The sequence below is a fragment of the Nuphar pumila genome, chromosome 6, assembly GCF_984573655.1.
Source record: "Nuphar pumila chromosome 6, dmNupPumi1.hap1.1, whole genome shotgun sequence".
Taxonomy (NCBI): domain Eukaryota; kingdom Viridiplantae; phylum Streptophyta; class Magnoliopsida; order Nymphaeales; family Nymphaeaceae; genus Nuphar; species Nuphar pumila.
In genome coordinates this window covers 122,699,730-122,721,730 of record NC_143254.1, presented here as the reverse complement: position 1 = coordinate 122,721,730, position 22,001 = coordinate 122,699,730, and the positions used below count along the sequence as shown (strand labels likewise).

The window sequence follows — 22,001 nt, the reverse complement described above, 5'->3', positions numbered from 1 at the left end:
GGGCTCGACCCCTCCCCTGCCGACCCAACAAGAGAGCGAGAGGGGGGGGGCTCGACCCCTCCCCTGCCGAAATCAGAGGGAGCAGGGGGGGGGGGGGGCTCGACACCTCTCCTGCCGAAATCAGAGGGAGCAGGGGGGGTTCGGACCCTCCCCTGCCGACCCAACAAGAGAAAGAGAGGGTGCAGGGGGGGCTCGACCCCTCCCCTGCCGACACAAGCAGAGAGCGAGAGGGACGTACCTGCGACGAGGGAGAGGAGGAGCTTAGGAGGTGGCGTCGGGAGGAGAGGGCTCGAGCTGAGCTGCGCGGGAGAGGAGAGGAGTGATTTGGGCAATTTTTTTTTGCCTTAATCACTCCTTTCATCGTTTTTTTTTTAACGTACGAAATGTGGATGAAAACGACCCTGGGTGCGTTGACCGCACCCTGGGTCGTGTTGACCGCACCCAGGGTTGTGTTGACCGCACCCGCGTCGCATCCTGTCGACGCGGGTGCGGCACCTGCTTTGCCGAGTCCCTGTTACTTAGGGTACAATAAATCTTCTTCATGATGCTGAGATTGACATGATTGCGATTAGCCTTATATACATAATATCTTCTAATATGATCTATGCTGTTGTCTGATTTTAAAGTTTAATTTTTGTTAGTTCCTTTGCTTGCTTCTTTTCCCATTGGTGCATAATACAACTTTCAATGAAATGGCACAAAAACCAAAGCACAAAAATTCAATTAAAAAATAATAGATTTTATTATCAAATCTCGGAATCATATACAAAATGCATTTAAGCAAAGAGAAATATACTACAAAATTGCTTACGAATAATGTAGATGAAAATACAAATCTTTATTTAATAAAACACATTTTGATGCATGCTCACACATCTCATCCTCACACACCATACTCACACATACACACACTTCATACTTGCACTACGACAAGTTCCATATTGTTACATATATCTTAACAACAACCAGATGAATGACTTAACTTACCCAGTTTCTGCATCCAGGTCTTCTTTCTAATAGATAATAAGCTTGACTTCCAATATTTATAGTAAATTACTTTGAATCGTCCAACATTTATAGTTAGCTTTTTTTTACTATACATGGTTTCATATGCTTATCTTTTTGCACCTATACAAAGCTTACAAGTCTCTTCCAATTTTAGGATTCAATGCAGGATCTATAGAAAACTATCGTTCCTATTATTGAGATGATGTATTGTGTTTTATTATAGCAGTATGATAGCAGTAATCGGTGTCACACTTATTAGCTGGTGGCGTAGTACTAAGAAATACCATTTTTGTACTGCTGGCTTGTAATGCATTTGCTTCTACAACATACCACGGTGTACATTTGGTTCATTACCATGTCTGCCTTGAATATATTGTTGTCACTCACTCACTTTGAGTTAAGTGTTATTTTGAAAAAGATTAGTTCTTATCAAATTAGATGTCAGTTCACTTGTGACTTTTAGTTTTATGATCAACAGGTCCTCTCTTCACTGAATGGTTTTGAAAATCTGAAAACACGTCTCTCTAAGAAAGCTGAGTGAGTTCCCAGTTGAAATTTAAGATTCCTGCACCAAACAAGTTTTATCATAAGCTGCTTTTGTCCACTCATTATTTTTCTGATGTTGATTGTTTGAATCAGGTTTATTGTCTTGAATCGTGCAAAATTGAGACTGGATATTAATGTCAGTCATGCAGTTATGAGGCTTCCACTGAAAAGAAATGGATGCGCCTCATATGAAATGGTGATACATCTTTCCTTTATGTTTTTCCATGTATCATTCTGGGATTGCAGTGCTATATGAAGTATTTTGACATTGAAACTATGTTATTTTTATTTAGGGCAAATTACAATAAAACCACACTATTTATCAATTCTGTGCATGCAACCACCCATTTTTTCTACTATTACGTTTAAGCACCTGGTGTTCATCTATGTGAAGAACATGTCTGGCTCCCACATTGATCAGCTATCTATGTTTAGCCAAATATAGTGACTAAACTAACATTTATATCATTAACAAAATAACATGGTAAATGGATGATTTCTATCAATGAAGAGCAAAAAAAATATTTCATATCTTAAGCAGGGATTTGAACTTCATTAATAAAAGGCAGGTGCTTGCATGTAATAACTGAACTGTTGGGCAGTGAAGTGATAATCTTGGTAGTTTTCTGTGATTTACTCTTTTCATTGTTTTGTTATCCTTGCCAAACAGCCTGGTTGGTTCTTGGAAGTGAAACTATATTCTTATTCTTATTTATTTATATCCTTTGCTGACTGTTTACGTGTATATTTTCTATAAGATTTTTTCTTTATCATTTCCCTTGGATTGTTTTTTCAATTGATCAAGGAATGGAGCTTCTTCTTGGTTTCTTATCTGCGATTTATTCAAAAGGTTAAACTAGTTATGTAGTAGATTTTCTATGTAATTCTGTGGGTTGAGACTGATGTTTTCCATGTAATTGTTTGCCTTCTGTTTTCTAACGTGGATAATTTTCATATTTATCTGCATATACTTAAGCAGACAAGATAGATTTAGTTTTTCATTTTCCCAAGGTTTGTTTGTGAGGTTTCTAATTCATTGAATTACTTGATATGGTCCATGCTGCAGGTTTTTGACCTAAGGAAACTCGTCTTGAAGTTTCATGCGAAGGAGAGAAATGGTGCTTTCATATCAATGCTCGAAAGCAGTTCTGATTATTTGAACTCTGACCTTCCAAGTTCAAACTTTTCAGAATGTATTCCTGCCATCATCGAGGAGTTGTATGATGCCTACTATATCAAATTAGCAGATTTTGAGGTGGAGTTTGTTATCTAAATTTGTATTAACATCCATTACAGATCTTACTTTCTGAAATGCCTATATAATTTGGCAATCTGCAGGGAAACATTATGGCAACTGATTCTTCAAAGCCAGTTCCTATATTTGATCTCTCGGATGCTTCAGTTACGCTCAGATCGTGCATCATCGAAGATGAATACATGCTAAAACAGTTAGAGGTAGTTGAAACTGCAGGAAGTGCAACTGAGATTATAGGATCGTGTATAGAAACTAAAGTGTATGTGTTCATTATCTGTTCATCAATTGTCATGGTCTTGTGAAATTGACTTGAAGCAATTTAAGCTTTTATAGTAACTGTAAAGCTTAGACTTATTTGTTCATAACATACTGTGCGACAAATGTTCTTGAGAATTCACTTGGTGAATGTCTTTGTTTTTTTTTTATATCTTGTTTTTCTGGTAAAACCTATGAAAACGTTTTTTTTTTTAAATATCTTATTTCTCTAGCAAAACTTGTGCAAAGTGTAATCAAAATTTGTCAAAAAGGAGAATAGAAAGCTTTTTGTAAAATAACATTGAAAAGAATTTTGTCCAGTGTTATCAAAAACGTGCCTTGAGGCACAAAAGGCGCACCTCGCCTTGAGGCACGGCCCTCTGTGCCTCAAGGCGTAGGCCTAAGGCACAATTTTTTTTTTTACAACAAGATTTCTGAGACATAATCAACAAGATTTTTGTAGGTTAATCTCATATATTTTTCAGTTATGTAATCAGTTTCTTAGTATATTGCTATATTTTAACTTTTGTTGGTTAATCTCGTATATTTTTCAGTTATTTCAGTTATGTAATTAGTTTCTTAATATATTTTAACTTTTGTTGGTTAATCTCATATATTTTCCAGTTATGTAATCAGTTTTTAGTTACTTTTATATGTTAATCTCATATTTTTTAATACTTATTTGAGATTTTCTATTTCTTATTGGTTGTTATTTCATCAATAAAGCATTTTTTTATTTATTTGTATTTTTAGATATTTTTTTAAAGTTAAAAAAAAAAAATCGAGGCTTATGCTTTACGCCTCGAGGCTTACGCCTCACCTCGGTTTTTGGTGGAGCGCCTCACTACGCCTCAACACTTTTCACAACACTGCTGTCAACTTAATTTTTTGGTGAAAAATGACATGAAACCTTTCAAGGATTCTAGAACTACACATTTCTTTTTAGGTGGGTAAAGTTGGGGTTTTGCAGGATATCAGTTTATTGGATAATAAATGTGTGCTCTAAATATTTTGCTGATGGGGTGCTCCTAGTACACCAGACAACTTAGTCCCCATAACGTGGGAACTCGAAGATGCCTAATAGTAGGTGAATCCACATATGCCTCAACAAAGAATAAGTGACTTTTGGAACCCCACCTATATACTTTTCTCAAATAATTACAAATGGTTGCATCAAGCGGCTGGCCCTAAGATCCTAAACTAACACTTTCTCTAATAGAAACATCCCTTGGGGTACTAGAGTCCAGGGCTAGATCAATCAATGTGGTTCTATTCTTTGAAGTTTGTAATGAAATATGGCAAATACAAACAAATGCCTCTTATGGGCAAGTATAACATACACAAATGGAGACCACTTATGGGTCAAGATACAATCACATACACAATGTCACTTATGAGCAAGAGAGACAACATAAAAAATATAAAAAATCTATTGGAAGAATGCTTGAGAACAAGCATAAAAGAACAAGAGGGGGTTCACCCCTATTTATACACAAGGCGCAGTCTCAATAGAGTTGTTGGACTATTCCAACAGCTCTATTGACTAGTCAACTCTATGTCGACTAGTCAAAAAAGAACCCAACTCTATTTGGTATTTGACCAAATACTCTCTATAAAAAGGGAAAAAACTGAAAGAAAAGAAGAAAGTAAAAGTACTAATGTGCCCCTAATGAGCACAACCTATTACAAGGATTGAAATGACCAAAATACCCTTAATGGGTATTTACCTACTACATCATTATAAATATATAAATATACGTAGGTATATATGTGAATACATACAAAGCATATATATATATATATATATATATATATATATATATATATATATATATATATATATATACATACATATATTAACACTTCCCCTCAACCTTACAGTGTAATCACCGAAAGTTTATCAAGCCAAAAATGAAACCGAGGAGGGAGAGTTTTCATAAAGAAGTCAACCAACTAAAATTCTGAAGCTACATAGGGAAGGATGATGGTCTTCTTCAGGTACTCTTCGCGAGCATAGTGGCAATCCTTTTCGATATGTTTAGTGCGCTCATGAAACATGTGATTGTCGGTTATGTAGATGACACTTTTATTGTCATAGACTCATAGCATAACCTTGTGCGTGCTTGAATATGTACATTCATATCTTCAAGTAATCTTCACAACCAAACAATCGCTAATGTTGCAGTAGCCATTGCACGATACTCAACTTCATTGAATGATAATGATACTTTATATTTTTGATGGCATTGTTTCTCGATGTTTTTTAACGATATGCAGAAAGGTGTTGAATAAGTTTTATGTCATGCTTCCCAAGGCTATTGTTAAAAATGTATATATACATAGTGTAAATACATATGAATATATATATATATATATATATATATATATATATATATATAGGTTAGGATAGTTAGTATAATTTTTACTTTTTTGTTTATTTTGAACTAGTCAACATTTGTTGACTAGTCAACCAAAAGAGTTGTTGGGTTGGTCCAACGGATCTATTTAGAACCGTTGGGCCTCTCCCAACGTCTCTTTGGAGCTCCTCTCGTTTATGTATATATATAGGGGTGAAACCGCTCCCTTTTGTAATGCTTCTTGCATGAATTTATATCAATAAAATATTATTTTTAATCTCTTGTGTTGGCCCCTTTAGTGGGTTTTGTATGTGAGCCTATTTGTGGCTTCTTGTGTGTTAACTTTGGTATTTTGGTGGACTTTGTTGTGGCTCTTTTGTGTGTCCACTTTGGTGATTTGGTGAACATCGTTGGAGGCTCTCATTTCCTTGCATGGTTTCAGAGCTTGGTGATAAAGCAAAATTTATTTTTGATGCATCAAGAAACATGTTCCTATTCAAGTGCTTGTGAGATCGTGATTGCATTTCAAGCAGTGTTATCAAAAACGTGCCTTGAGGTGCAAAAGGCGCGCCTCGCCTTGAGGCGCGGCCCTCTGTGCCTCAAGGTGCAAGCCTGAGGCGCAAATTTTTTTTTTTACAACAAGACTTCTGAGACATAATAAAAAAGATTTTTGTAGGTTAATTTCATATATTTTCCAGTTATTTCAGTTATATAATAAGTTTCTTAGTATATTACTATATTTTAACTTTTGTTGGTTAATCTCATATATTTTTCAGTTATCAGTCATATAATTAGTTTCTTAATATATTTTAACTTTTTTTGGTTAATCTCATATATTTTTCAGTTATGTAATCAGTTTTTTAGTTACTTTTATATGTTAATATCATATTTTTTAGAATAATCTCATATATTTTAACTTTTGTAGGTTAATCTCATATATTTTTCAGTTATTTCAGTTATGTAATCAGTTTCTTAGTATATTTTAACTTTTGTTGGTTAATCTCATATATTTTTCAGTTATGTAATCAGTTTTTAGTTACTTTTATATGTTAATCTCATATTTTTTAGAATAATCTCATATATTTTAACTTTTTTAGGTTAATCTCATATATTTTTCAGTTATTTCAGTTATGTAATCAGTTTCTTAGTATATTTTAACTTTTGTTGGTTAATATCATATATTTTCCAGTTATGTAATCAGTTTTTTAGTTACTTTTATATATTAATCTCATATTTTTTGAAATAATCTCATATATTTTAACTTTTGTTGGTTAATCTCATATATTTTCCATTTTTATAAACGGTTTCTTAGTATATTTTTTCTTTTATTGGTTAATCTCATATATTTTTCAGTTATGTAATAATTTTTTTGGTTACTTTTATATGTTAATCTCATATTTTTTAGAATAATCTCATATATTTTAACTTTTTTAGGTTAATCTCATATATTTTCAGTTATTTCAGTTATGTAATAAGTTTCTTAGTATATTTTAACTTTTTTGGTTAATCTCATATATTTTCCAATTATATAATCAGTTTTTAGTTACTTTTATATGTTAATCTCATATTTTTTAGAATAATCTCATATGTTTTAACTTTTATAGGTTAATCTCATATATTTTCCAGTTATTTCAGTTATGTATTCTAAGTATATTTTAACTTTTTCTGGTTAATCTCATATATTTTCCAATTATATAATCAATTTTTAGTTACTTTATATGTTAATCTCATATTTTGTAGTACTTATTTGAGATTTTCTATTTCTTATCGGTTGTTATTTCATCAATAAAGCATTTCTTTATTTATTTGTATTTTTAGATATTTTTTTTATTAATTTTTTATAATTTTTTTAAAGTTTTGAATTTTTTTTTGAGGCTTACGCTTTACGCCTCGCCTCGGTTTTTGGTGGAGCGCCTCGCTACGCCTCAACGCTTTTCACAACACTGGTTTCAAGTAAAAGATTGGTAGTGTGCTCTTTATTGGTGGTGCTTGCTAGGTGGTGGAGTGCCCATGTCTTCACCTTGCTTTCCTCTTTCTTCTTCTCTCTTCTCTATTCTTTTTTTCTTGTTCTATCTTCTTTAGCCCTTGAAAAATGGATGACAATGAAAATATCACCATAAAACCCATCAAATTCAATGACTTAAATTATGTAACATGGGCTTCAATTATGAAGCACCTTATATAGAGAAAAGGGTTGTGGAGACTAGTGGACGAGACCAATCACGAACCCAAACTAATCCTTACCAAAGAAGAAGGCAAAAGAGTAGGCAATGACTACCTATAAGAAAAAATGAAAGGAATGGAGAATGGGGTATCCTAAGATTTTGTTTTGGCTTATTAGTAGTGTTGATATTAAGAGGTACTCTAGTTTTGATAAATTCAAATATGCAAATAAGGCATGAGATTATCTCAAGAGAATGTATTATCTTAAAGATATTGCACATATGTGCAATTTGCAAGACAAAATTCAAAATATGACTCAAGGGGGCAAAGGTATTAGAGAATACTATAATGAATTGTCCGAACTTTGGGAAGAGTTGACTCTTCTTGAACCTAAATGGCATTGTCCCGAAGATATAGAACTCCACAAAAATCTAATATATGCAAAGCATTTTTTTCAATTCATTAATGGATTGAGGTCAAAGAGGATTTCTAAGAGTGATGATGACTCAGTTCTAGCTCTATCTAGACCAAGACTATGGAAGGCTAAACAATGAACATTATGGAAAACAAGGCAATAAATATGAGAAAAAAAAGTTATTTGTTATTGTTGTCATGAATCGAGACACGTCAAAACCTTTTGCCATGAGTTGAAAAGGCCTTATGAGAATAAGGTTGCCTCGGTTGAACATCCATAAGAGTAAAGTGATGTCAAAACCACACAAGATTTATCCATTGAGAATATGTCCTTGACACAACTAGTGGAGGCCCTTCAACCTCTACTCAAAGGAGCATCCTCATCAACTGTAGCTGCGGTGTTTTTCTTCGGCTTCTCTAATCTGGGTAAATCGCTTTGGCTTCTTGACTCAGGTGCCTCTTTTCATATGACACCAAATAGTGATATGTTATCTGAATGTCGTAACTCAAGCGGGTCAAATGTGTTTATTGCCGATGGCACATCTCTTGAGATAAAATGAATAAGGAATTTCAAAAATATTTTTTAAAGCTCAAAAAAATTTTGTATTTCAAAAATTAGATATATTCCTAACTTAAATGTTTCATTTTTACCGATAAGAATGATAAACTTTTTCTCCGTGCTATTCCTTGTATCTTTTTAGGGTATGCAAGTAATAAAAATGGTTATCGATGCTTTGATTTTAAAAATAAAAAACTATATGTTTCAAGAAATGTCTTTCTTTAAAAAAAAGTTTTTTTGAAATTGAAAAATCTGAGAAAATAATTGAGTATTCTTTTCTGCTGAATCTAATTCCAGAGCATAACGATTATAACGTTGATCTTGATTAAGATCAAGAACTTAGAGATAATATATCTCATGATAACGAGATTAGAGAAGAGCATTCTCTTTAGGATCAAAGTTGTGTACAATATTCCAGGCATAGTGATCTCAAACCTCCGTGTGCCCTAGAAATGAAAACTAGATAGAAACACAAACTATAAGATCATGTAGAGTATCAAAACCTTTTGGGAAATTTGTGTCTTATCAATCGTTTTCACCTAAGTACCAAGCCTATGTTGCATTAATATATTCGTATGTAGAACCTTGACCTATGCTCAAGCAAAAAAACACTTTGAATTGGTAGAAGCTATGAGAGTAGAGCTAGATGCTTTAGAAATAGCAAATACTTGGACTACTCAAGACATTCTTTTAAGAAAGAAACCTATAGGCTGTAGATGGGTATATAAGGTAAAAACCACGAGTGATGGGACTCTTGAACGATACAAAGCTAGACTGGTTGCCAAGGGATATTCCGAAGACTTTGGAATAAATTATGAATAAACATTTGCCCCAGTTGCTAGGATGACTACAATTAGCACATTAGTAACCTTAGCCTCTCTGAGAAAATGGCTAATATATCAGATGGACGTTAAAAATGTATTTTTTAATGAGAATTTAGCTTAAGAAGTTTATATGAAAGTACCACCTGGTATAACTATTCATAAAGGGATAACTCTTCGTTTGGATAAAGCTTTTTATGGTCTTAAGCAAGCACCAAAGGCATGGTATGACATGTTTAATCAAGTTTTGCTTGATATTGAACTTCAATCTTGTTTGACTGACACAACTTTGTTTGTTTAGGTTTATGATGCAGGTATGATTATTCTTCTCCTCTATGTGAACAACATGATTATCATTGGAGGGGACAAACAAAGAGTTGAACATATTAAAAACCTTTTCCAAAAATATTTTGAAATGACGGATTTAAGTTTTTTAAAATATTTTCTTGAAATTGAAGTAGCTTATTCATCTGGAGGTTATCTATTGACTTATTCTAAATTTTCTCTAGATATTGTTGCCAGATCTGCAATCTCAGATGATAAGAAGGCTTACACTCCCGAAGTTATCAATACTAAGATGAAAATTGATGACGGGAAACCACTGAAAAATCCAATGCCGTACAGACAAATTATCGGGGCACTTTCTTATCTTTCAATTACACGACCTGACATGGCACATGTTCACACAACAAGCCAGTTTCAGCATGCTCCCACTTCTGTTCATATGAGAGCGGTTTTGCGTATTATTAGATATATTAAAACTTTTATTTTTTGACAGCTTTTTTGTTTGCTTCTTCATTATTAGATTTAACTGCTTATACTAATGCTGATTGGGGAGGTGATCCTAATAATTGACACTCAATCATAGGTTTTTATGTGTTTTTAGGTGAATCGTTGATCTCATGGCGGTGTAAGAAACAACAAAAGGTCTCTTTCTTCGACTGAAGCACAATATCGAGCCATGGCTACAACCACTATGGAGGTGGTCTGGCTAAGAAGATTGTTGGCTGATATGAGAGTCTAGATTAAAAGAGCATTACAAATGTGTTATAACAACAAAAGTTTCATCTACATTGCCAACAACCGAACCTTTCATGAATGTACCAACCATATTGAGATGGATTGTCAGTATGTACGAGAGGAGTATCTACATGACACTGTCGATCTTCCTTATGTTGCTTTCGAGTATCAGTTGGCGGATTTCTTCACCAAACTTCTCGTTGCTCTTAGTTTTCAGACTCTTAGACAAACTTTCGGTTATCCAACTGTAAGTTTGAGAGGGACTCTTAAAAATGTATATATACATAGTATATATATAACTAGGTTAGGATAGTTAGGTTAATTTTTACTTTTTTGTTTAGTTTGAACTAGTCAACATTTGTTGACTAGTCAACAAAAAGAGTTGTTGGGGAGATGTTAAAATGTAATGTAACACAATTAGTTATATTCTAGTTAGATAGTTAGATTGTAATTAGGTTAGGTTAGGTATTATTTCTGTGTTTTAGACTTTTTTAGACCTCTTTATTAACATGTGCTTTTTGACGAAAGTCAAAAAGCACCTGTACTTGAGAGCTGTTGGACCCCCAACGACTCTATTAAGAGCCGTTGGGAGTCCAACAACTCCCTCCTGGCTCCCTCTTGTGAGCATTATATATATGGGGTAAAACCCCCTTGTAAAATCACTTTTTTGTGTGAGTTTCATCTCACTTGAATGAAATATTATTTTTGCCTCTTTTTGTGTGCACTCCTTTGAGCATTTTGGTTGAGTGTGTTTTGTTCATTGAGAAAGTTTCTTTGTGATATTCATTTGAAGTTTCGGTTGTGGTCTTCATCTTCTTTCATGGTATCAGAGCAACGGTTGTGATCAAGTTTTTTGTCTTGTTGCATTGGTAAGCGTGCCACTCAAGCTTTAGAGAAGTAGAAACGTTCTTCTTCAAATATATATAAGCGTGTACTCGTATCTATCATTTGTGGTAGAGTATATCCATTTTCTCTACTCTTATTGTTCTTTTCTTTTTCTTTTTTTTTTCTTTTTTTTCTCTCTTCCTATTAAGCCTTGTAAAATGGATGACAATGATAACGTCACCATTAAACCCATCAAGCTCAATGATTCTAACTACGTTATATGGGCTTCGATTATGAAGTACCTTGTATGGGGAAAGGGGTTATGGGGATTAGTGGATGGAACCGACTTGGAACCTAAACTAATCCTCACAAAGATCGAAGGAGAAAAAGAAATACCTCTTACGGAGGTAGAAAAAACTAAAGCCATTACCGCTTATGAGAAAAAGTGGAGAATGGGTCACGCTAAGATTATGTCTTGGCTTATAAGTAGCGTGGATATAAAAAAATGTTCAAGTCTTGCAAAGTTTGAACATGCAAATGACGCTTGAGACTATCTTAAGAGAATGTATTCTCTTAAAGATATTGCACATGTGTGCAATCTATAACATCAAGTTCGGAATATGGTTCAAGGGGACAAAAGCATTATAGAATGCTACAATAGCTTGTTCGAATTATGGGAAGAGTTGACTCTTCTTGAACCAAAGTGACATTGCCCACAAGATATCGAACTCTGCCAAAATCAAATGAATGCGAAACACTTTTTTCAATTTGTCAATGGACTAAGATCGGATTTTGAAGCTATCAAGTCCATTCTTCTTCATCGAGGAAAGTTTTTTTCAATTAAAGATACTATAGAAGAATTGAGCATGGAGGAAAATCAGCTCAAAAGTAGAATTGCAAAAAATGATGATGACTCAGTTCTAGCCGTATCTAGACCAGGAAATCATGTTCGCACTTACAAACCTCCAAATTATGGAAGAATGAATGACGAAAATGATTTTGAGAAGAGAAAAGTAATTTGTTACTACTGTCGTGAGCCAGGACATGTAAAAAATTACTGTCTAAAGCTAAAGAAACCATATGAAAAGAAGGTTGCCTCTGTCGGACCTCCGCAAGAATCCTATGAATCTTCCATTGGAAGCATGTCTCTAGCATAATTGGTTGAGGCACTTCAACTACTACTCAAGGGGACATTTTCCTTTACTCGAGCCGCAGTATCTTCCATTAGCACCTCAGATCCAGGTAAATCTCTTTGGCTTCTTGACTCAGGTGCTTCTTTTCATATGACTCCAAATAATAATGTCTTATCTAAATGTCATAACTCAAATGGGTCAAACGTGTTTACTAATGATGGAACATCTCTTGAAATTAGAGTAGGAGATTTCAAAAACTCAAAAAAGGTTTTACATTCCACAAGTTAGATATATTCTAAAACTCAATTTAAATCTTCTATCTGTTTCACAATTAACTGACCATGGATGTAATGTTTCCTTCTTCTTTGGTGAATGTCGAGTGCAGGATCCCCAGTCAAGGAAGCTGATTGGGGAGGGCCATAGAGAAGGAGGCTTGTACTACATGGATTTTTTGGACATACCTAAGAATACATTGTGTTGTAATGTTCAAAATGTTGACTTGGACTTATGGCACAAGAGACTTGGACATCCTAGTGTATCCAAGCTCCAGTTATTTCCAAAGATGGAATTTTTTTGTAATTTTAAGAATTTTAAATATGAAAAATGTATTTTGGGAAAAATGAAAAGACTACCCTTTCAAGCAAGAACCTTTGTCTCTTCTTGACCACTAGAGTTAATACATTCAGATGTTTGGGGCCCCACACCTATTAGCTCAGAAAGTGGTTTTATTTATTATGTAATTTTTGTAGATGATTTCACAAGACACACTTGGATTTATTTTCTTAAACACAAATCTAAAGTCTTTTCACACTTTCAAGTATTTCATCAGTTAGTTAAAAATCAATCAAAGTGGATATTTCAATTTTTCGCACTGATTCAGGGGGAGATTTTTTGTCTAAAGAATTTAAGGATTACTTAAACTTGCATGGCATTATACATAAAAAATCATGCCCCTATACCCCTCAACAAAACGAGTTAGCAGAAAAAAAACATAGGCACATCATAGAAACAACAAGAACCTTACTTATTACACATCAAGTACCAAAGGTTTTTTGGGCCGAAGCCACGTTAACCGCAGTTTACCTTTATCAACAGGATCCCATCATCTTCCTTAAACCATAAAACTTTTTAAACAAATCTCATATTACTCCAGGTTAAGAGTTTTTGGGTGCAAATGTTTTGTCTTTTCAAACAAAAATGATAAATTCTCTCCTCGTGCTATTTCATGTGCTTTTTTAGGGTATGCAAGTCATCAAAAAGGCTATAGATGCTTTGATCTTAAAACAAAAAAATTATATGTTTCAAGGAGTGTATCCTTTCTGGAAAATGAAAGTTTTTTTGAAAATATGAATTCTAAAGAAATAGATGAATATTCTTTTCTATTGGATCTAGTTCCAAAAATTGTTAGAAGATGATCTAGCAAAAAGTCTAGAAGAACAACTTGATATAACAAATTCAGAAGCTTTTAGTGACCCTTCTGATTGCATTCAGTACTCTAGGTGAGGTAATTTAGAGAAACCCTGTGCTCTCAAAAAATACACTAAAGAACATGAACAAGTATCCACTAGGAAGTCATCAAGAGTCTCTAAAGTTCCTAGAAAATTTGTGTCATACGAGCCTTTTTCACCAAAGTATCAAGCTTATATTGCTTTGATACACTCCTATGTAGAACCCTCTACCTATGATACAACAAAAGAACAATCTGAATGGGTCAAAGCAATGTCAGTAGAGTTAAGAGCCCTAGAAAAAGCAAATACTTGGACTATCCAAGATCTTCCATCAAGAAAAAAGTCTATCGGATATAGGTGGGTGTATAAAGTGAAAACCAAGAGTGATGGCACTCTTGAAAGGTTTATGGCTCGTTTAGTTGCCAAAGGATATTCTCAAGAATACATAATAGACTATGAAGAAACGTTTGCTCCAGTTGCAAGAATGATCATAGTTAGGATCTTGATAGCTCTAGCATCTTCAAAGAAATGACATATATACCAAATGGATGTTAAAAACACATTCCTTAATGGAAACCTAGTTGAAGAAGTATATATGGAACCACTACCTGGTATTAATGTTCCTTAAGGAAATGCTCTTTGATTAAACAAAGCTTTATATGGACTTAAGCAAGCCCCAAAGGCTTGGTACGATAAATTTAGCCAAATTATGATTGATTTTAGTTTTCAATTTTGTCTTACTGACACAACATTGTTTGTTAAAAAATCTAATGCAGGTATTATCATTCTTCTTCTCTATGTAGACGACATGATCATCACTGGAAGTGACAAATAAGGAGTTGATAACATTAAAAAATTTCTCAAAACACATTTCGAAACGAGTGATTTGGGTTTCTTAAAAAATTTTCTTGGTATAAAAGTTGCTCATTCTTCTTCTCTATGTAGACGGCATGATCATCACTGGAAGTGACAAATAGGGGAGTTGATAACATTAAAAATTTTCTCAAAACACATTTCGAAATGAGTGATTCGGGTTTCTTAAAAAAGTTTTGTGGTATAGAAGTTGCTTATTCTTCTAGAGGCTATTTACTAACTCAGTCTAAATTTGCCTTGGATATTGTTGACAGGTCTGGTATCACGGACGAAAAACAGGTTGACACTTCTGAAGTTGTCAACAACAAAATGAAGATTGATGATGGAGAATTACTTGAAAATCCAACTCTACAGACAACTTGTTGGAGCACTGTCTTACCTCTCTATTACCAGACCTGATATTGCACATGCCGTTCATACAGTGAGTCAATTTCAGCATGCTCCCACCATTGTTCATATGAGAGCTGTTTTACGCATTATTCGATATATCAAAACTTCAATTTTTTGAGGACTTTTTTTGTCTGCTTCTTTCTCCTTTGATTTAACTGCTTATACTGGTGCAAATTGGGGAGGTGATCCCAATGATCGACACTCAACTACTGGTTTCTGTGTGTTTTTAGGCGAATCATTGATTTTGTGGAGGTGTAAGAAGCAAAAAAAAATTTCTTTCGTCAACTGAAGCTGAATAAAGAGCGATGACTACAACCATTATGGAAGTAGTCTGGCTAATGCATTTGCTTCATGACATGGGTGTTGAAAGTACAAGAGCATCAAGACCATGGTTGCCAGTTGAGGAAGCGGGAGCGGGAAGCGATACGGGAAGCGGGAGCGGGAAGCGAGGCACTTTCAAAATTTTAGGAAGCGGGGAAGCGGGGGACCACTTAGGAGCGATTCGGGAAGTGTCTCGGAAGCGACCTAGGAAGCGTCTCGGAAGCGACATAGGAAGCGTCTCGGAAGCGAGGGGGAAGCGAAAAAAATAAAAATAAAAAATAAAAAATACAAAAAATTAAAAAAAACAGGGGAAGCGTGGGGGAAGCGAGGGGGAAGCGTGGGGGAAGCGAGGGGGAAGCGCGCTTCCCATTAAAGGGAAGCGCGTCCCCCATTAAAGGGAAACACGTCCCCCATTAAAGGGAAGCGCGCTTCCCAAAAAAGGGGGACGCGCTTCCCAAAAAAGGGGGACGCTTCCCCCCACGCTTCGGAAGCGCGACGTTCCGCGCTTCCGAAGCGCGCTTCGGGGAAGCGCGCTTCCCCTTTTAGCTAGGCGCTTCCGGTAACTCTGATCAAGACTATGTTGCGACAACAAAAGTTCTATTTACATTGCTAGCAACCGGACATTCCATGAACGCACCAAGCATATTGAAATGGATTGTCACTACGTACGAGAGAAGTTTCTACATGGCACCATTGATCTACCATATGTTTCCTCAGAATATCAACTGACATATTTCTTTACCAAACCTCTTGCTGCTTCTAGATTTCACTTTCTCTTGGACAAACTTTCGGTTATTCAATCGTAAGTTTGAGGGGGAGTGTTAAAATGTAATGTAATACAGTTAGTTATATTCTAGTTAGATACTTAGATTATAATTAGGTTAGGTTAGGTTTTATTTCTGTTTTTTAGACTTTTTTAGACCTCTTTAGTAACATGTGCTTTTTGACCAGGACTTGAGAGTTGTTGGACCCCCAACGGCTCTTAATAGATGTTCCATCATTAGTAAAACCCCCTCCAGGCTCCCTTTTGTGAGCATTATATATATGAGGTAAAACCCCCTTGTAAAATCACTTTTTTGTGTGAGTTTCATCTCACTTGAATGAAATATTATTTTTGCCTCTTTTTGTGTGCACTCCTTTGAGCATTTTGGTTGTTGAGTGTGTTTTGTTCATTGAGAATGTTCTTTTGTGATATTCATTTGAAGTTTCGGTTGTGGACTTCATCTTCTTTCAGTCCAATGGCTCTATTTAGGGCCTTTTGGGCCTCTCCCAACGTCTCTTTGGAGCTCCTTTCATTTGTGTATATATAGGGGTGAAACTCCTCCCATTTGTAATGCTTATTGCATGGATTTATATCAATAAAATATTATTTTTAACCTATTGTGTTGGCCCCTTTAATGGGTTTTGTGTGTGAGCCTATTTGTAGCTTCTTGTGTTCACTTTGGTATTTTTGTGGGCTTTGCTGTGGCTCTTTTGTCTGTCCACTTTGGTGATTTGGTGAACATCGTTGGAGGCTCTCATTTCCTTACAACAACGAACCAACAAACCAATGTTTCACCAATCTCATGTTCCTTCTCTTGATCTTCACGTACAAGTTACAAACCAAGAGCTCGAAAACTTTGAAACCATGTAATGAAATATGACAAATACAAACAAATGCCTCTTATGGGAAAGTACAACATACACAAATGAAGACTACTTATTGGTTAAGATACAATCACATACACAATGCCACTTATGAGCAAGATAGAAAACATAAAAATTATAAAGAATCTGTTTAGAGAGTGCTAGAGAACAAGTATAAAAGAACAAGAGGGGGTTCACTCCTATTTATGCACAAGAGGCAGTCTCAATAGAGCTGTTGGACTGTTCCAGCTCTATTGATTAGTCAACTCTATGTTGACTAGTCAAAAAAGAACCCAACAACTCTATTTGGTATTTGACCAAATACTCCCTATAAAAAGGAAAAAAAACAAAAAGAAAAGAATAAAGTACTAATGTGCCCCTAATAGTCACAACCTATTACAAGGATTGAAAGAACCAAAATACCCCTACTGGGTATTTGCCTATTATATATATATATATATATATATATATATATATATATATATATATATATATATATATATATATATGAATGAAAACCTACCCACTAAAAAGCTTGCCAAACCTATTCTGACTGTACTTATGTATTCAACATGATTGATTTACTAGAAATTGACACTTAGATCATGAATTTTGGATAGAAAAAATGGTATTTGGAGCCTTGAAAATTTATGAAAATTGTACGCCGTTGATTTTTGAAACTTATAAAAACCTATCCATGCATCATAATCAATTGCTCCAAGAACTGATTCCTATAAAAACAAGCATATAAATCACATTTGCATGGTTGGAATTTTGAAAAGCACCAAAAATCCAATAAAATGTATAGTGGGTAGGTTCGGCATGTTTTTTAGTGGGTAGGTTTTCATTCCTCTCTCTCTCTCTTTATATATATATACATACAACTTAACAATGTTGACATTCAACATATCAACTTCCCTCCTTTGTTGGTAGTGCTTACCCAAGCTTTTGGCCTTGGACTTGGATGGGACTTTGTCTTTTAGGAAGACAATTTCAACACTATAAAAAAGGTCGGAAAAATTGGTTTTTGGGAGTCTTAGATCATCCTTAAAGCAGGGCTTGACAAACCACAAGAAATCTTTGCATGACATCAAAGGCACAAGAGGGGCTTGTATGTGACTATAAGAGGCTCCTAATAACCAGGAGTAAAAAATGATGGCCTTGGGGATTCGAGCAAATGTTTCGAGAAATAGAGAGTGAGAATATCTGCCCATAGGAGATTCAATAGGGGGTGCGGGGAGGTTTAATAAGGGTGCCGAAGACTCTAAGATGTAAAGCATGTTGGGAAGAAGCTTGGGGGTTGAGCCGAGCGTGTATAAAGGTGATTGTAAGATGAATTGGGGGATGGGGGTGCTTAGTTGTCAAGGGCGGCACCTAGGTGACCTAGGAGCAACCACACCGCCTGAGCGACCAGGTTTGGGCGATGGGGCTCTATAGTACCGCCTAGGCGCTGCCTAGGTCGCCTAGGTTGGGACTGCCTAGGTTGTTTTAGAGCCTAGGCTTTTTTTTAAGACATAATTTGTTTTCTTCTTCGACAAAAAGAAGAAGAAGAAGAAAACGAAGGAGAATACATGTTATTTGTCTATTAATTATATTATGTCTATTGTTAAGAAGAAAAACAAGAAGACATTATTTGTCTATTGCTTGTATTATATCTATGGTTGAAAAGAAGAAGATATTATTTGTCTATTGCTTGTATTATGCATATTGTTGTTGTTAACTTTTTTGTATACATGATTTTATTTTTTATGTATTTTTTGTATACATTATTTTATTTTGTGTATACATGAAATCAAGAAGGGCAGTTGGCCCAGATGGTATACCTATCGAGGCTTGAAAATGCTTGGGTGAGAAAGGTTTAGAATGGTTGACAAATCTTTTTAACAAGATTTGGCAGACAAATAAGATGCTTAATGAGTGGAGGAAGAGTACTTTGGTGCCTCTATATAAGAATAAGGGTGATATACAAGATTGCACAAACTATCGTGGTATAAAACTCATGAGTCATACTATGAAACTTTGGGAGAGGGTGATTGAGTATAGGTTGAGGAAGGTTGTCATGATATCGGAGAATCAATTTGGTTTTATGCCTGGAAGATCAACTACGGAAGCTATACATCTTCTTAGACAACTTATTGAGAGATATAGAGAGAGAAACAAAGATTTGCATATGGTTTTTATTGATTTGGAGAAGGCATACGATAGAGTACCTAGGGATGTTCTCTGGTGGACAATGATGAAGAAAGGTGTTTCTCTCAAGTACATTAGTATAATTTAAGATATGTACGAAGGAGTAGTAACCAATGTCCGCACTTGTGGAGGGGTGACAACCAATTTTCCTATAACGGTTGGGTTACATCAAGGATCTGCATTAAGCCCTTTCCTATTTGCTATAATGATGGATGAGCTTACGAGATCATATCAAGAAAATGTGTCGTGGTGTATGTTGTTTGTTGATGATATTGTTTTGATTGATGAGTCTAGAGCAGGGGTTAATGCTAAGTTAGAATTATGGAGACAGACATTGGAAGCAAGAGGTTTTAAGTTGATTAAGAGTAAGACAGAATATATGAAATGTTGGTTTAGTAAGCAACGAAGTAGTGATGGGAGTGTAGTGAAGCTTGGTGAGCAAGAAATATTGGTGGATGACTGTTTTAAATATTTGGGATCTATCATTCAAAAGTATGGAGAAATTGATGGAGATGTAAGTCATAGGATAAAGGTTGGGTGAATGAAATGGAAAAGTGCAACTGGAGTGTTGTGCGATCGTAGAATGTCATTGCGGATAAAGGGAAAGTTTTATAGGACGATAATTAAGCCCGCTTTACTATATGATACAAATTGTTGGGCTGCCAAGAAACATCATATTCAAAAAATGAGTGTAGCTGGGATGCGTATGCTTAGATGGATGTGTGAAAATACAATAAAAGATAAGATTCGAAACGAGGAGATACGTAAGAAGGTAGGCGTTGCATCCATTGAAAATAAGATGAGAGAGAATCGTTTATGGTGGTTTGGACATATTTGGCGAAGGCTAATGATGCTCCAGTTAGAAGGATGGAGAAATGGGAAAATGTATTAGTTAAAAGAGGTCGGGGTAGGCCTAAGAAGACTTGGATGGAGATGATAGGAAAGGATATGAATGCTTTGAACCTCACCGAGGACATGACATTGGATAGAAATGATTGGAGGAGAAGGATTCATGTGGAAGACCCAAAATGATTTTCTTTTTTGGTTCATATCGCCGACCCCAATTGTTTTGGGATGAAGGCGTAGTTGTTGTTGCTGTTGTTCATTCACATTGTTTGTTGTATGGTTTATTTATTCAATTGTTAATTTATTCTTAATTTGTTTGAGCAGGTTAAGGTTATGTAATATAATTGCTTTACAGTGTTCAACGACATATTGTTTGTCTATTGCTTATTGTTGATTGATTTTATGTCACATACTTGTTTTTTATTATATATATTTTTATTTATTTTTATTTGGGGTACCGCCTAGGCCTTTTTAGGGGCTCACCGCTTAGGCTCCGCCTACTGCCTATGACAACTAAGTGGGGGAGCCATTATCCCTGATGATGCTGTTCTGAGTGGAGGGGACACCAACACTGAACCAAAATCCACAAACAGGGCCAAGTCTAGCAAAGGGGTGGTATATGGTCTGTGGAAAGATGGAAGTGAGGTTAGGGTGGCTGGCTATTAGAAAAGACAATCAGAATAAAAGAAAATGAGACTAGACACAGAATTAGAAAACCTGAAATTGCAAGGTGAAAGCCAAATGGGAGGGATTGAGTTAGTGGGTTTTCAGTCGGATGGGGTAAGAGTGGATGCTAGCACATGGGAAGATCAAAGGTTGATGCGAAGGTTGAAGAGCACATTAGGCAAGGGTAAGAGACTAAGAAACTGATAGTGGAAAGTCTTATTCCCCCCTCCTAGGGATGTACGGTAGATAAAAGGGACATATTTGTGCTTTCTTGGATCCTGTTGTACCTGGGATCACACAAATCATTGTTGTGGTTTACGAAGACAACCACTTCTCTATTGGCGTTCAGGTCCTTGTCTGGGGCATTGGGGCTAATCCCCAATGGGGGCATGATGTCATCAGCCGTCTGACCCCTAGCTTGTTGTACGACCAATGCACACAACTTGGGAGTACAGTATCTATGTTATCTTAATCCATTGGCTGGTTCTTAGACCGGTGCTTGGATCCATAGAGGCATTCACAAGCATCAATGCAGTATCGCAATTATTGGCAGCTTTCGGCGACTGGCCAACTCCCAAATCATCATTCATTGAGGGTTGAGGATAGCTAGCGTCATAGGTCTCCAGCTTTAGTCCATCTTTATGTAGTCGTTTAATACCCACAAATAGGTTGGGATTAGGTTGAAGGCAAGGTCAGTAGAGGGGGTAGGCAGAGCACGCTCCATGAGAGGAGGCCTTCTGCAGGTATGAATAGCTAGTTGATGGCTGCTAGCATGGTTTCTTTGCGAGGCTGGGCACCAACCTTCCATCTAACCATGTGGAGGAAGGGAAATTGGGGGTTGGTCCATGTGATGGGAGGTGAAAATTTCTCGGTCAAGAGACTGGGAAGGCATAGGCAAGGGAACATATGGAGTTGGCGGGGCGGGGGGCGAGGGAGCCTTTGGGCATTAAGGGCTGCTAAAAATTGAGGGTTGCTTCAACCATCATCTTATTGTTGATTTGAAAAGTTGATGGTGGTGTTGACTGATACCTTATCAGCGAGCTTCCACCTCTTGTTGCGGATGGTTCCATCCATTATGATGAAGCAACCCCCAGGCACTGGGCTATTTGCCTGAGCACATGTAGGCTTCAGTAGGATGGGGTGAAGTTGTGGACTCTCGCTCATGCTGATTGTCTATTCTTAGTGATAAATATTAGGATAGTCAATGGTGTTCATTGTCGAGATTGAAAGGAGACCCTATTGGCTATCCAAAGTTCCTTGGCAGCTGCCTTCTCAAAGTTTTCCT

At 35.8% G+C, this 22,001-nt stretch overlaps 1 protein-coding gene across 4 annotated transcripts in view; it reads left to right on the top strand.

Moving 5' to 3' along the window:
• The window catches only part of LOC149836000 (vacuolar protein sorting-associated protein, putative (DUF1162)), a 208,730-nt gene that overhangs the window by 102,719 nt on the left and 84,010 nt on the right, over positions 1 to 22,001 (top strand). For all 4 annotated transcript variants that reach the window (XM_090008902.1, XM_090008901.1, XM_090008904.1 and 1 more), the window contains 4 exons: positions 1,487 to 1,545; positions 1,648 to 1,750; positions 2,621 to 2,809; positions 2,893 to 3,009. In XM_090008902.1, the coding sequence (XP_089865028.1) occupies positions 1,487 to 1,545; positions 1,648 to 1,750; positions 2,621 to 2,809; positions 2,893 to 3,009 (468 nt within the window). The remainder of the gene's footprint in view (positions 1 to 1,486; positions 1,546 to 1,647; positions 1,751 to 2,620; positions 2,810 to 2,892; positions 3,010 to 22,001) is intronic.